This window comes from Phyllobates terribilis, unplaced genomic scaffold (assembly GCF_046119375.1).
Source record: "Phyllobates terribilis strain yellow unplaced genomic scaffold, ASM4611937v1 Scaffold_10__3_contigs__length_209671492, whole genome shotgun sequence".
In the NCBI taxonomy this organism is placed as follows: domain Eukaryota; kingdom Metazoa; phylum Chordata; class Amphibia; order Anura; family Dendrobatidae; genus Phyllobates; species Phyllobates terribilis.
Window position 1 is genome coordinate 153013715 of NW_027362770.1, and position 12550 is coordinate 153026264.

Consider the following 12550-nt stretch of genomic DNA (forward strand, 5'->3'; position numbering starts at 1 on the left):
TACCCTCCGGTTTGTCATATAACCGCATCTTTTGGTGGCACAGCCGGCAGTAATCAAGAACAGTTGATCTGACATAAGCTCCGCACCCTCCATGTGTTCTGATGTTATAATATTAATAAGAAGTAAAACAAGGCTTTATCTGGCAGATATTGCAGAAAGAATTATGAGATAATCTTTGCTATTTTTAGAGCCGAGAAAATAGAAGAACATTGGGGCATTATGTGAGCTGATTGCTAAAGTGTAAATTCACGTTTGGTCAGCGAAATGTGAAAAGAGCAATTCCCTAATAAATGAGAATCACCCTACGGAGATTTTAAAGGGAAGTAAATGTACTGTATAATCAGCAAGGCACATTGCATGAAACAGTTTTTAAACATAAATATATGACTTCAAAACTTTCGGAGGTGTTTTTTTGTTAATATCCACATGAAACTATCTTAAAATATTCCAGTTTTTACATAGTAGAATACATAGACTCCCTGTTTTCTGCTACTCATTTGACAGCTTTACTGTATAGACTGGGACAAGACCAGCAGAGTCATTTCACTATACACTACTCACAGATTGTGCTCTGTGTGCAGCTCACCTGCCACTCCTTGATCCTTGAGGGAAGGGGGAAATATACTCCATCACTTCCTGGAGATTGTAATAATCTATGACATTTCTTGGTCAATTGACTCTCATTCATTTCAGCTCTATGCAGGAAATACAGGGATGAAGTGAGTGTTTCCAATATGTACCTAGAGTAGTTTTTAGAAAAGAAATAGCTACCACATATAAAACAGAGTGAGCACATTCTACAGACTTACAGCTTATTATTGAAATTAAAATAAAAAATATGAGACATCCCCTTTAAGTGGAACTGAGCAATATTTCATATACAGATTTTTCCTTCCGTACCTTTTCTCTTGGATTAAAATATCTCGAAATGACCAGCTTTGAAAAAAAAAAACATGATTTATCGATACTCTGTTGGGAGATGTTTATGTTCTATATGTCTATATGTGGCCTCCCAGTGGTTGTAATGTGAATTACTGCCTAATGAAAGTTTTGCCATCATATCAGAGTATTGTAATGAATTTGTTTCATGAGAAATTGGAGTCCGTAATGAAATTTGCAGAAATGTCAGGGAGGACATTTTTGTACGTCGGTAATATAGAATGTGCTGGATAAGATCGTCCAACACAGATTCTAAAGGACACTCCTATTAAAAGGAAGCTGTCAGACAAGTTTTGCCTTCCAAAATGTCCTTGTCGATGTAATTTTGCAAAAAATCAAGTTCAATGCCCAACTGTACTGTATGTAAAATAGCTCTATCCAGTCAAGGAGGTTGAGCTTATGCAGAATCAAAGTCAAACTGACCACCATATATAGCATGATTGACTCTTTTGGGAATATTATCTTAAGTCTTACCCTTAGGGCTGTCAATCAAACCATATAGGGAAGGGAAAGGTCCTGGACTGCTTGACTTGACTCTGCAGAGTCTCCACCTTCTTGACCCTGCAGAGTCTCCACCTCCTTTGACCTGCAAAGTCTCCACCTCCTTAACCCTGCAGAGTCTCCAACTCCTTAACCCTGCAGAGTCTCCACCTCCTTGACCCTGAGGAGCCTCCCCCCCTTGACCCTTCAGAGTCTCCACCTCCTTGACCCTGCAGAGTATCCACCTCCTTGACCCTGCAGAGTCTCCACCTCCTTGACCCTGCAAGGTCTCCACCTCTGTGATCCTGCAGAGTCTCCACCTCCTTGACCCTGCAAGGTCTCCACCTCTGTGATCCTGCAGAGTCTCCACCTCCTTGACCAGATAGACCTTATTACATACTTACAAAAATCAGGAAATTTTAACGCCACCCCATTTATGGCAGAAGCTCTTTGGGAACCAATTCTTTGTGGTGGGTTTTTTCTGTTTATGCTTTTTTCTTGGCATCGGTAAGAAAACTGTTGTCTTTACTGTCACAATGCGCTTTTCTGTACGTTTTTCAGTAATCACAATATTTAGGGGTAAAGTTGAAGAGGTGGAGTTACCGGTAGATAAAGTGGACATCATCATCACTGAGTGGATGGGATATTGCCTCTTTTACGAATCCATGCTCAACACTGTCATCTTTGCCCGGGATAAGTGGCTGGTAAGTGCTTTTTATGCATAAAGTGACCCTGCCCTGCTATGTTATAGGGGGTTATATGTCATAAGAAAAATATGTCCGGTTCCTTCCGAGAACAGCACCACACTTGTCCTCAGGTTGTATGTAGTACCGTAGCTCAGCTCCAAACTGCTTCTTGTTCTGATGACTCTCTCTGCTCCCATTCCCTATTGTCATTGGTAAAAGTCCCATACACATTAAAGTAATATGGGTCAAACCTCCCCTATACTGACGGGATCGGACAATAGTCTCATGTGTATGGGGGCCTCATGACTCTCCCCTGACAGATGATGTAGGAGGAGTGAGGAATATGACATGTCCGATTTCTGGCTACTGAGCCTTTTTTTACCCTTAAGGTTGTCAATCAAACCATATAGGAAAGGGGTCCTGGACCCTGAGATAAGCCAACTCCAGAGGAGTCTCATAGAGAACATAGGAGTGCTAGGTCAAGCTGAGCATTCCTTTGTATGGGAGAGTCAGGTTAGATAACTATCATTTGGGGGCTTTATTGGGGGCTTTAAGGATAACAGAATGAATGGGTTATACTCAGATCTCCACAGAGTGGAGAGATGGCAAGTCATGTACAAGCAGGACAGAAAAAAAGGCAAGGGAGAAATCACATGAGGAGGAAATAATTTCAGCATAGAAGCTGTACTGATATATGAGCTAATGAAAAAAGCAGCATCCTGGATACACGCAGAACTCACGTCCAGGTTTTATTCCTGGGAGAGACTCATGGACACACATTCAGTCTCTATTACTGGGAGATACACACAGAGCCCACATCCATCCTTTATTTCTGAACAGATACACAGAGCTCACATCCAGCCTATATTACTGGAGAGACACACAGAGCTCAAATCCAACCTATATTACTAGAAGAGACACACAGACCTCACACCCAGCCTATATTACTGAGAGAGACACACAGAGCTCACATTCTGCCTATATTTCTGGGAGAGACACACAGAGCTCACATCCAGCCTATATTATTATGAGAGGCACACAGAGCTCACATTCAGACTATATTACTTGGATCAACACACAGAGCCCATACCATCCTATTTACTGGGAGAGACACGCAGATTATATCCAGCGTATATTACTGGACAGACACATATAGCTCACATCCAGCCTATATTACTGGAGAGACACACAGACCTCACATCCAGCCTATATTACTGGAGAGACACACAGAGCTCACATCCAGCCTATATTACTGGGAGAAACACACAGAGATTATATCCAGCCTATATTACTGGGGGAGACACACACAGCTCACGTCCAGCCTGTATTACTGGAAAGACACACAGAGCCCACATCCAGCCTATATTACTGGAAAGACAGACAAAGCTCTCATCCAGCCTATATTACTGGGAGAGACACACAGAGATTATATCCAGCCTATATTACTGGGAGAGACACACACAGCTCACGTCCAGCCTGTATTACTGGAGAGACACACAGAGCTCACATCCAGCCTATATTACTGGGAGAGACACACAGAGCTCACATCCAGCCTATATTACTGGGAGAGGCACACAGAGCTCACATCCAGCCTATAATACTGGGAATGACACAAAGAGCTCACATCCAGCCTATATTACTGGAGAGAGACACAAAGAGCTCATATCCAGCCTATATTACTGGGAGAGATACATGCAGCTCACATCCAGCCTATATTACTGGGAACAACATACAGAGCTCACATCCAGCCTATATTACTGACAGAGACACACAGAGCTCACATCCAGCCTATATTACTGAGAGAGACACACAGAGCTCACATCCAGCCTATATTACTGGGAGAGACACACAGACCTCACATCCAGCCTATAATACTGGGGACGACACAAATAGCTCACATCCAGCCTATATTACTGGAGAAAGACACACAGAGCTGACATTCAGCCTATATTACTGGAGACACACACAGAGCTCACATCCAGCCTATGTTACTGGGAACAACATACAGAGCTCACATCCGGCCTATATTACTGTGAGAGACACACATAGCTCACATCCAGCCTATATTACTGGGAACAACATAGAGAGCTCACATCCAATCTAGATTACTGAAGAGACACACATAGCTCACATCCAGCCTATATTACTTGAGACACATACAGAGCTCACATCCAACCTATATTACTGGGAACAGCATACAGAGCTCACATCCAGCCTATATTACTGGGAGAGACACACAGAGTTTACATCCAGCCTATATTACTGGGAGAGACACACAGAGTTCACATCCAGCCTATATTACTGGGAGAGACACACAGAGTTCACATCCGACCTATATTACTGGGAGAGAAACACATAGCTCACATCCAGCCTATATTACTGGGAACAACATAGAGAGCTCACATCCAATCTAGATTACTGAAGAGACACACATAGCTCACATTCAGCCTATATTACTGGAGACACATACAGAGCTCACATCCAGCCTATATTACTGGGAACAGCATACAGAGCTCACATCCAGCCTATATTACTGGGAGAGACACACAGAGTTCACATCCAGCCTATATTACTGGGAGAGACACACAGAGTTCACATCCAGCCTATATTACTGGGAGAAATACTCCAGCTAGAGAAAAATCTTGAAGTTGAATTAAGCTGCAGATTGCATATGAGGAGGTCTGAAAATAAATAAATAAACGAAGGAATGAAGATGAAACTTAGTTATATTTTAACTTAGTGCCATATGAAACTAAAAGTCATCACTAAAATGTTAAAAAATCATTTTCCCAAGTAATAATATATAATACTTGTAAGATATGTTATTAAGGGACCTTCCTTACCTCTCCAAGGCTGCAGGATTACTGTAAATGTTTGGAAACCTCCTTATTCTAACGTGATAAAAACCCTTAATAGCTTAATAGTAGACAAAGAATAAGAGAATTAGACGGAGGAGGGAGATGCAGCTGCAGTTTCTCTCTTTATCTGTGAGACTGCATACTGTGGAAGACGTAGGAAGACAGTATCTAATCATCATTCGGTGAACGTAAATGACAGGAGCAGGGATCTTGAAAAGTGTTAAAATTTGAGAAAAGATTTCGGAAAATGCTGAAACTTTTCATGATACAAACTGGAAAAACTATCACTGATGATAGGATCATAGGAATAATATAAAGGCTGAGATACATTAATGATATCCTCGGCTGAAAAGCTGAGCAGCCATAAAGAAAAACTTTTCCTGCAATAAAAAAAAAAGCTTCCACTTTGGATTTTCCTAGATCAAACGCCAACGGAATCACCTGAGAGCTCGCTGTTTGCTTTTCTTAAATCCTTAAAGTGCCGTCTTCAGATGTGACCGGCGAGTGCAGTCAGCGGGTAGACCTTTCATTTCAATAAGCCTCTCCGTGACTGACAACCACTGTGATTTAGAGAGACATTTTTATCTTTTGTGTTTTGCCTCTGGCTGATATATCCACTCAGATATTAAACATTGTGTGACAGTGTGATGGAGGATAGTAAGCGGGCAGGGGCTGCTTGTCTGGATTTTATATGTGCAGTTCAAACTGTGATGTCTTTGTCAGGTGAATAGATTACGAGACCCATTTCCCCACAATTCATCAACAGAAACCTGGAGGGCTCATGTTTCCTGACCGCGCGGCTTTGTACGTCGTTGCCATTGAAGACAGACAATACAAGGACTTCAAGATCCACTGTGAGTATGGCATTTACTACCGAATTTTTCATGACCCCATTAACTATATCTCACCGTGGTTTGGGCTCTACAGAAAACTTGACAACTCTCAGACTCTTGGAGGAGCGGACACACTTTAAGGGGATTGGTCACTTGTCATAAATATGTAATTTGTTTAACCTGGTGTAAATGCCGATGTTCTCCTGAATCCGGCGATATTTTCCTTTTGTTCCTGCGCCTCTCCGTTCCCGAGATATGGCCTCCTCTTTCTTGTATGTAAATCTAGTCTTGTTATCTAACAGGGAGTGGTGCAAAAGAAAACACTCACAGAGGAGAGTGGAGCACTACGCCCACTGGACTAATAAGACTAGATTTATATACAGGAAAGAGGAAGCTATATCTGTTGTGTTAGTGTAGCGACTCACTCGGAAAAATGCAACTGACCCTGCCGGTTCTTTTACAGACTAGAGATCCTGACCCCACAGTCCCTAGTGGTTCCTGCATGAGCTGAGATAGCCCTAACCACAGACTAGACAATGGCTAGTCGGACCTATGCTGTCTGAAAAGCATCTAGCGCTTCACACTCCTCCTAAAGAACCAGACGGCAGAGCAGAGTGCAAACTACCCACAGAAGGGAAAGTGTGCTGAAATAGAAAGAGATCCCAGAGTGAGGAACCACTAAACCACTAAATATAAAATAAAGGGTTAAGTACGTACTGTTAGTACTGAATATGCCACCTACTTCCTAAAATGAAACAGAAGATAGGTGCAGGGTAAAGAACATAAACAGCAGAGAGATAAACCCTAGCTGGTCTTTCTCTGCCTGGTGTAAACTACAGCAGTATGGCTGGACATCCAAATGAGACTATCACCAGCAGGAAATACCAGCAAGGGGAAAGAATATAAAGCTGCACCTGAAAGGTGATAGGGCAGACAAATGAGTAAATGAAAACACCTGTTACCCTAAAAAGACTAAAGCAAGGATAACAGAAGCTAAACACCTGGAGAAAAGGTGAGTCTGATGTGGCTCGGTGGACCACAAAGCACAGGCTCAAGGGTTCAAACCCTGACGCTTGACAATATCTCAGGAATGGAGAGGCGCAGGAGCAAAAGAAAAACAGTGTCGGATTCAGGAGAACAGTGGCATAGTTATGGTAAGTGACAGGTTCTCTTTTAACTCCCAGTGTCTGGAAGATCTTTTATGCCTAACATCATAAGACAGTGCTCTCAATGGGGTGTGGTGGGGACATGACCAAAGAGTGTGATCACGATGCTTGCTGAAAATACTTCTGAAAAGTTGACAAGTATGCTTTTCAGATGCCTAGTTGCTGATATTTCTAGGGCGCTTAAGTCCCACCCCTAACCCGGCTTTATGGATGAGAATTTATCAATTTTTCCTCATTTGCTGCATAAAAAGTCCACAAAATAAATTAATTTGTGGTGCAGATTATCCCCCCACGTCATTTTGCTGCAAATTTTCATTGCAGATTTCACCCTGTGCAATGCATAAGGGTATATTTCAGCAGTGGTGTTGAGGTCGTGAGGTAGTAGTTGCAGTAGGAGCCTAAGGAAGCCTAAAGATCCCTCAACCACAAAATGAGAGACCATTATTAAAAAAGGGTGCATTATAGGAGGGGTGCCCTGTCACAGATTTTGTTTTAGGGCCCAGAAGCTTCAAGTTAATCCTCTGATCTGATCCTGGGAGTAATAGTCTCACAGTAACTGTACAGCTAGAGATCACAGGCCACTGATATAGGGTCTACATTTGCAAGTAGAATTAGAGGATTCTGATTCGCAAGACCTAGTCCATTGGCCACAACAATAATCTGTGGCCGTTGGATCGGAGCCGTGAGAAAGGCCTTTAATCTGATGGCATCTGTGGCTTTTCTGTTGCAACATCACATGTGTATCATGCTGTAATGATGACATTGCACCAGGCTGGCTAGCCTAAAGAAGAAGAAGAAGGTGTCTATGACGCGCCCCCTGGGCCTGTGCTGTGTAGGGGGATACCCGGAGCCGGATCGCTGGGGGTTGTAGTCCTCCGTGGCGGTGACCCGGTCCGTGCCCAGGGCGGTCAAACCAGTGGCAGTCTTAGGTAATAACAAATGTCCGACTACGCCACCCGTGGATTGCGGTCAGTGGGGACCGCCGCTGCGCTGCAGACCGCTGAGGCTGATGTTGTTTGCGCAGCCGAGTATGGGATAACTCCCCACGGGAGAAGTATTGCCTCAGGGCAGCTAGTGTGGATGATGGGAGTGATGGTGTGAGCGTCCCAGTACTAATGGTGCTGGTGCGGCAAGGAACCACAGAGACATGCAGTTGCCGTTTTCAATGCTTTACTCACAGTTCTTTATCAGGTCACTTGTGCGCAGGTAGGACCGCCTGAGCCGTGCTGCGTTCACCAGGCAAGGGACACGACCAACTCCCAGGCAATTCCAGAGCGTGGCACAGGGCTCCCTTCTCTTCCTTTCTCTGGCCGTCCTCACCAGTGACCCACCTTTGTCCAGCTCCCTCGGGCCTTCTCTGGGCACGCTGATCTCTGCGTCTCTGACCCTATATGGTATGCCTTCCTGGTGGATGTAGTGAGGGGTCGCACCAAGATGTGGTAACAACCTCCGGTCTTTGGCTGAGGAATCTGTTGCCTCCACCAATTTGGGTTCCGGTACCCTGTTCTGCCAACCCTTCACCCTGTATCTCCTCTGGGCATATGGGGTTCCTTCTGTCTTCGCGTCTCTGGGCCTTTCTCTGTGTTCCTTGCTTCCTTTCTCCTCTGTTCCAGTTCCTTTCTTACTTTCCTTTCCGCTCCTTCTCCTCTCTCTTTCTGCTGTTTCTGGCCTCCACTCCAGGCCTGCCTCTGGAGCTGGGCCCAGACTGAGCCACAGCTCCCTGTCAGCCCTCCTGGCTGAGCTCCTTCTCTCTTCTCCTCCTGACTGGACTGAACTGGACTGAACTGGACCCTGTTCTAAGATGTTGCCCACCTTTTATACCTCCCTCTCTGTGTATGAGCCCAGGTGACTTGCAACTGTAGCACCCTGAGGACTCGGCTGCTACAGGGGTAATACACCTCAAGCCAGAGGTGTGGTATTCCACTCCCGGGTAAGGATGGAGTGTGGGACTGAGCTCAGATAGCTGCATACACTACATACATCCCATTTCCGGGGGACAGACCGACGGTACTCCCACCAGTATATGTGCAGGTACGACAGTGTCTGTCCCTGGCTGGAGTGGGAGGGGGGTGGAACATCCCAGTAGTGTAGGGGCAGATAGGGGGAGCAGTCTGGGTAAGGCTAGGAGCTCATTGGGTGCTGGTCACCTGAGCTCACACATAGAGGGAGTATATAAGGTGGGCACCATCTTAGATCAGGGTCAGTCTTCTGTAGAGGGTTAGTCAGTCCTGAGAGAGGTCCAGGAGCGCCTGCAGAGAGAAGAGAGAGAGGAGAAGAGAAGGACCCAGAGGGGGAGAAGAAGGAACCCCAAGAACCCAGTATACAACCAGAAGGGTGAAGGGTTGGCACGCAAGGGAACCGGATCCCAAATTAGTGGAGGAGAGAAACTACCCTCAACTAAGAACCGGAGGCTGCGACATTACATGTGGAGCAGCCCCTCACCAAGTCCACTAAGAAGGCACACCGAGCATAGGGTCAGGGAAGCCGAAGAAGGTTCACCCAACAGGAGACCCGAGGGAGCCGGACATAAGTGGACCCCTGGTGGGAACGGCCAGTAGAGAGGACAGTCAGAAAGGGAGCTCAGGACCACGCTCCAGAATTGCTTGGGGGTTGGCCGAGTCCAGGACCTGGTGGACGCAGCACGGCTCGGGCGGTCACTCAAGGCCAGAGTGACCAACAGAACAGCAGTAAGTAAAAACCCTGAACTGCACAGCCCGACTCTGAGTCTTCTTACCATCTACACTGCACCACCACTACCATCATCCTCTACACCTGACCCCCTGAGGCTATACCCCTCCCGTTGGGGGTTATACTACCACAGCTGCACATATACCACCAGCCTCAGCGGACCCTGCTGCAGCGGCGGCCTTTTGACCGCAAATCAATGGGTGGCGTAGTCGACACTAAGAACAACTAATAACATCTGTAAAGACTGCCACACACTGAGTTTGACACCCTGGGCACGGACCGGGTCGCCGCCACTCGGAGACTACAACCCCCATCTGATCCGGCTCCGGGTAATCCCCAAACAGCACTGGCCCAGGGGGCGCGTCAACTTTGGCATAGTCGGCAGGATCACGTGCCCGCAACAACCGGGTACTGCGTGCCTGAAGAAAAGTTCACATTTACCTCAAAAAGAAGTCTCCCGCCAATTCCAGAGGGTCCCCGCCATCGGACGCCATCTCGGATCAGTTCCCGCCATTTGCCCGTCATCTGCAGTCTTTTCCCGCCATCTGCAGTGTTTCCCGCCACTGGGAAGCGGTTCCCGCCATCTGAGAAGATTTCCCGCCTTGGCAGAGCGGACGCCATTATGGGCGTGCCAGAGGATGGCAAGAGGCCACCTCCCATCGTGGGCCAGGATCGGAAATGGCGCCAAAAGTGGAAACCGCCCCCACCAGCAGAGACTGTGATGATTGATATGTCCATCAGCGTGAAGGAACTGCCCCTGGAACTGGCAATCACAAAGTTGCCCCAGGACCACCCCCAATGTGGGCGGAGACAGAACAAGAGAGCGAAGATGGGTGCAGCCTGGAGGAGTCTGGAGAGAGCGCACCCGGAGACAAGAAGTCTGGAGAGGACTCCGGAGAAGTCGTACCCGGAGATGGAAGGAGAGTCAGGCAGCACCGACCCTGTGGTCAGGAGCCTGCTGCAAGCAACAACCCCACTAGGCTTAGTGGAGATCCTGGCACAGCTCCCCCGAGACCGGGAGTGTGCGCAGACCGCGCTGGAGCGCCTCGCATGGAGGATGGCCCAGGTGCAGCGAGAGACGCTGACGGAGTGGAGCCGAGAGATGGCCCTGCAGGCAAGAACCCGCCAGCGAAGCACGCCACCCGAGACGAGGAGACAGACCGCCTCTGAGGATGGTGCAGGAGGAGTGAAGGCCGGAGACGGCGCCGAGAAGGGAGCTGGACAGATGGAGGCAGGTAAAGGGGACGTCACTACCCCGAGCCGAGAAACCGCGTGCCTGCCCCAGCTCCCCGTCGCAGAGCCCGAAATTCCCCCTGCCGTGCCCGTCGCTGCATCGTCACCGCTCCAGACAAGGCCTCAAGCAGAAGCCGCGGCCGCGACCCCTGTGACGTCACGCGCCTCAACCCTGAGCGCGGCAAAGCAGGAAACACCACCGGCCTGGTCGCAAGGTCTAGTACCAACAGCGCCCTCTACCTCCACTGAGCCACCGGCCTGGTCGCTGGGCCAAGTAACCCCGGGCGCCGCCGTCTTCACGGTGCCCCTTACGTTCAGGGTACCCCAGGCCTGGTCGCAAGGCCTGGCGAACCCGGGCGCCGCTACCACCACCGCGCCCTCAACATCCACAGCGCCACACCTGGGTGAAGACCTATTAGCCCAGCATACGTGCCCGGATGGGCAGCCCTTTAGATGGCCACCGGAGTACTACCAACTGGAACTCCAAAAAGCAAGGCCCCTGTGCGAGCCCCTGATTCCGGCTCCGAAGCCCGTTAAGAGGACCCCGCTCCCGCTGGAAGAAGCGCAGTTCGAGTGGGACCCCACCGGAGGAGACCTCATGGGGTTCACTCAGGAAACTCAGGCAGCCGCAGCGGAGCGTGTGGAGTGCTGCCACCAGCAGTTGGCAGTCTTCGAGCAAGAACGGAGAGAGAGGCGGGTCCGTGAGCAGCGGCTGCAGGAACAGAGCGCAGGGCAGAAGAGCAGGACCAGGAGAGACCCCCATGCAGCTCATGGTCCCCGTACCACCGGGACTGTGATTAAGTTTCAATTGCAGCACGGGTGGGGCTTCATCAGGGATCACCACACCCCCGGCGACGTTTTTGTGACCAGAAGAGACGTAGAGTCCCATCTGCCGGAGGGACACAGAGGTCGTGACCTATATGTAGGGGACGAGGTCACGTTCATCCGGCACAAGTGTGCCAAAGGACCCTACGCCCTCCATGTACACCGGCTGACGGAGGAGGAGCTACGGTGTGAAGAGGAGCAAGAGGATCCGGACGGGTCTGAAGGAGGAGCAGGAGTACGCCGTCATTAAAGTACGGTAAAGAGACTATACATAGTTACCCGTCAGGGTATAAGAACTGTTACTGCTGCTAGTTAAAATATAGTCCCCGTTGGGACCAGCAAATTGAACTGAAACCCGTGTGTCCCTATTCCCACTGACCGAGGACTGAGAGCGGTCATTCCTTTCCTAATACCTGGCCGAGGACTGAGAGCGGCCATATTTCCCCTTGTATATAGTTGCGCTTTTTAAGGCGCCCCCTACTGGTTTTATAGGAAAGCTGTGTTATTCTACAAGAGACTGTCGCACTTTACCCGGTCACAAGTTGCACCGTGGCCGGAGGAACAAGAAAGTTTACAAGAATGTTTATATGAAAAAGTTTTATGGTGATAATATATATAATGTTTTATATGTTTATGTTGTTATGAAAAAAAAAAAAAATTGTATGTTTATGGATGTTTTATTCTCTTACAGCCCGAGGACGTGCTGTGATTTACCAGGGGGGAATGTAGCACCCTGAGGACTCGGCTGCTACAGGGGTATTACACCTCAAGCCAGAGGTGTGGTATTCCACTCCCGGGTAAGGATGGAGTGTGGGACTGAGCTCAGATAGCTGCATACACTA

The 12550-nt window shown here is 48.1% G+C and overlaps 1 protein-coding gene across 3 annotated transcripts in view; it reads left to right on the forward strand.

Annotated features, from left to right (window-relative positions):
* The window catches only part of PRMT8 (protein arginine methyltransferase 8), a 288767-nt gene that overhangs the window by 208959 nt on the left and 67258 nt on the right, over nucleotides 1–12550 (forward strand). For all 3 annotated transcript variants that reach the window (XM_073649943.1, XM_073649942.1, XM_073649944.1), the window contains exons 5-6: nucleotides 1981–2123; nucleotides 5730–5817. In XM_073649943.1, coding sequence (XP_073506044.1) covers nucleotides 1981–2123; nucleotides 5730–5817 — 231 coding nt within the window. The remainder of the gene's footprint in view (nucleotides 1–1980; nucleotides 2124–5729; nucleotides 5818–12550) is intronic.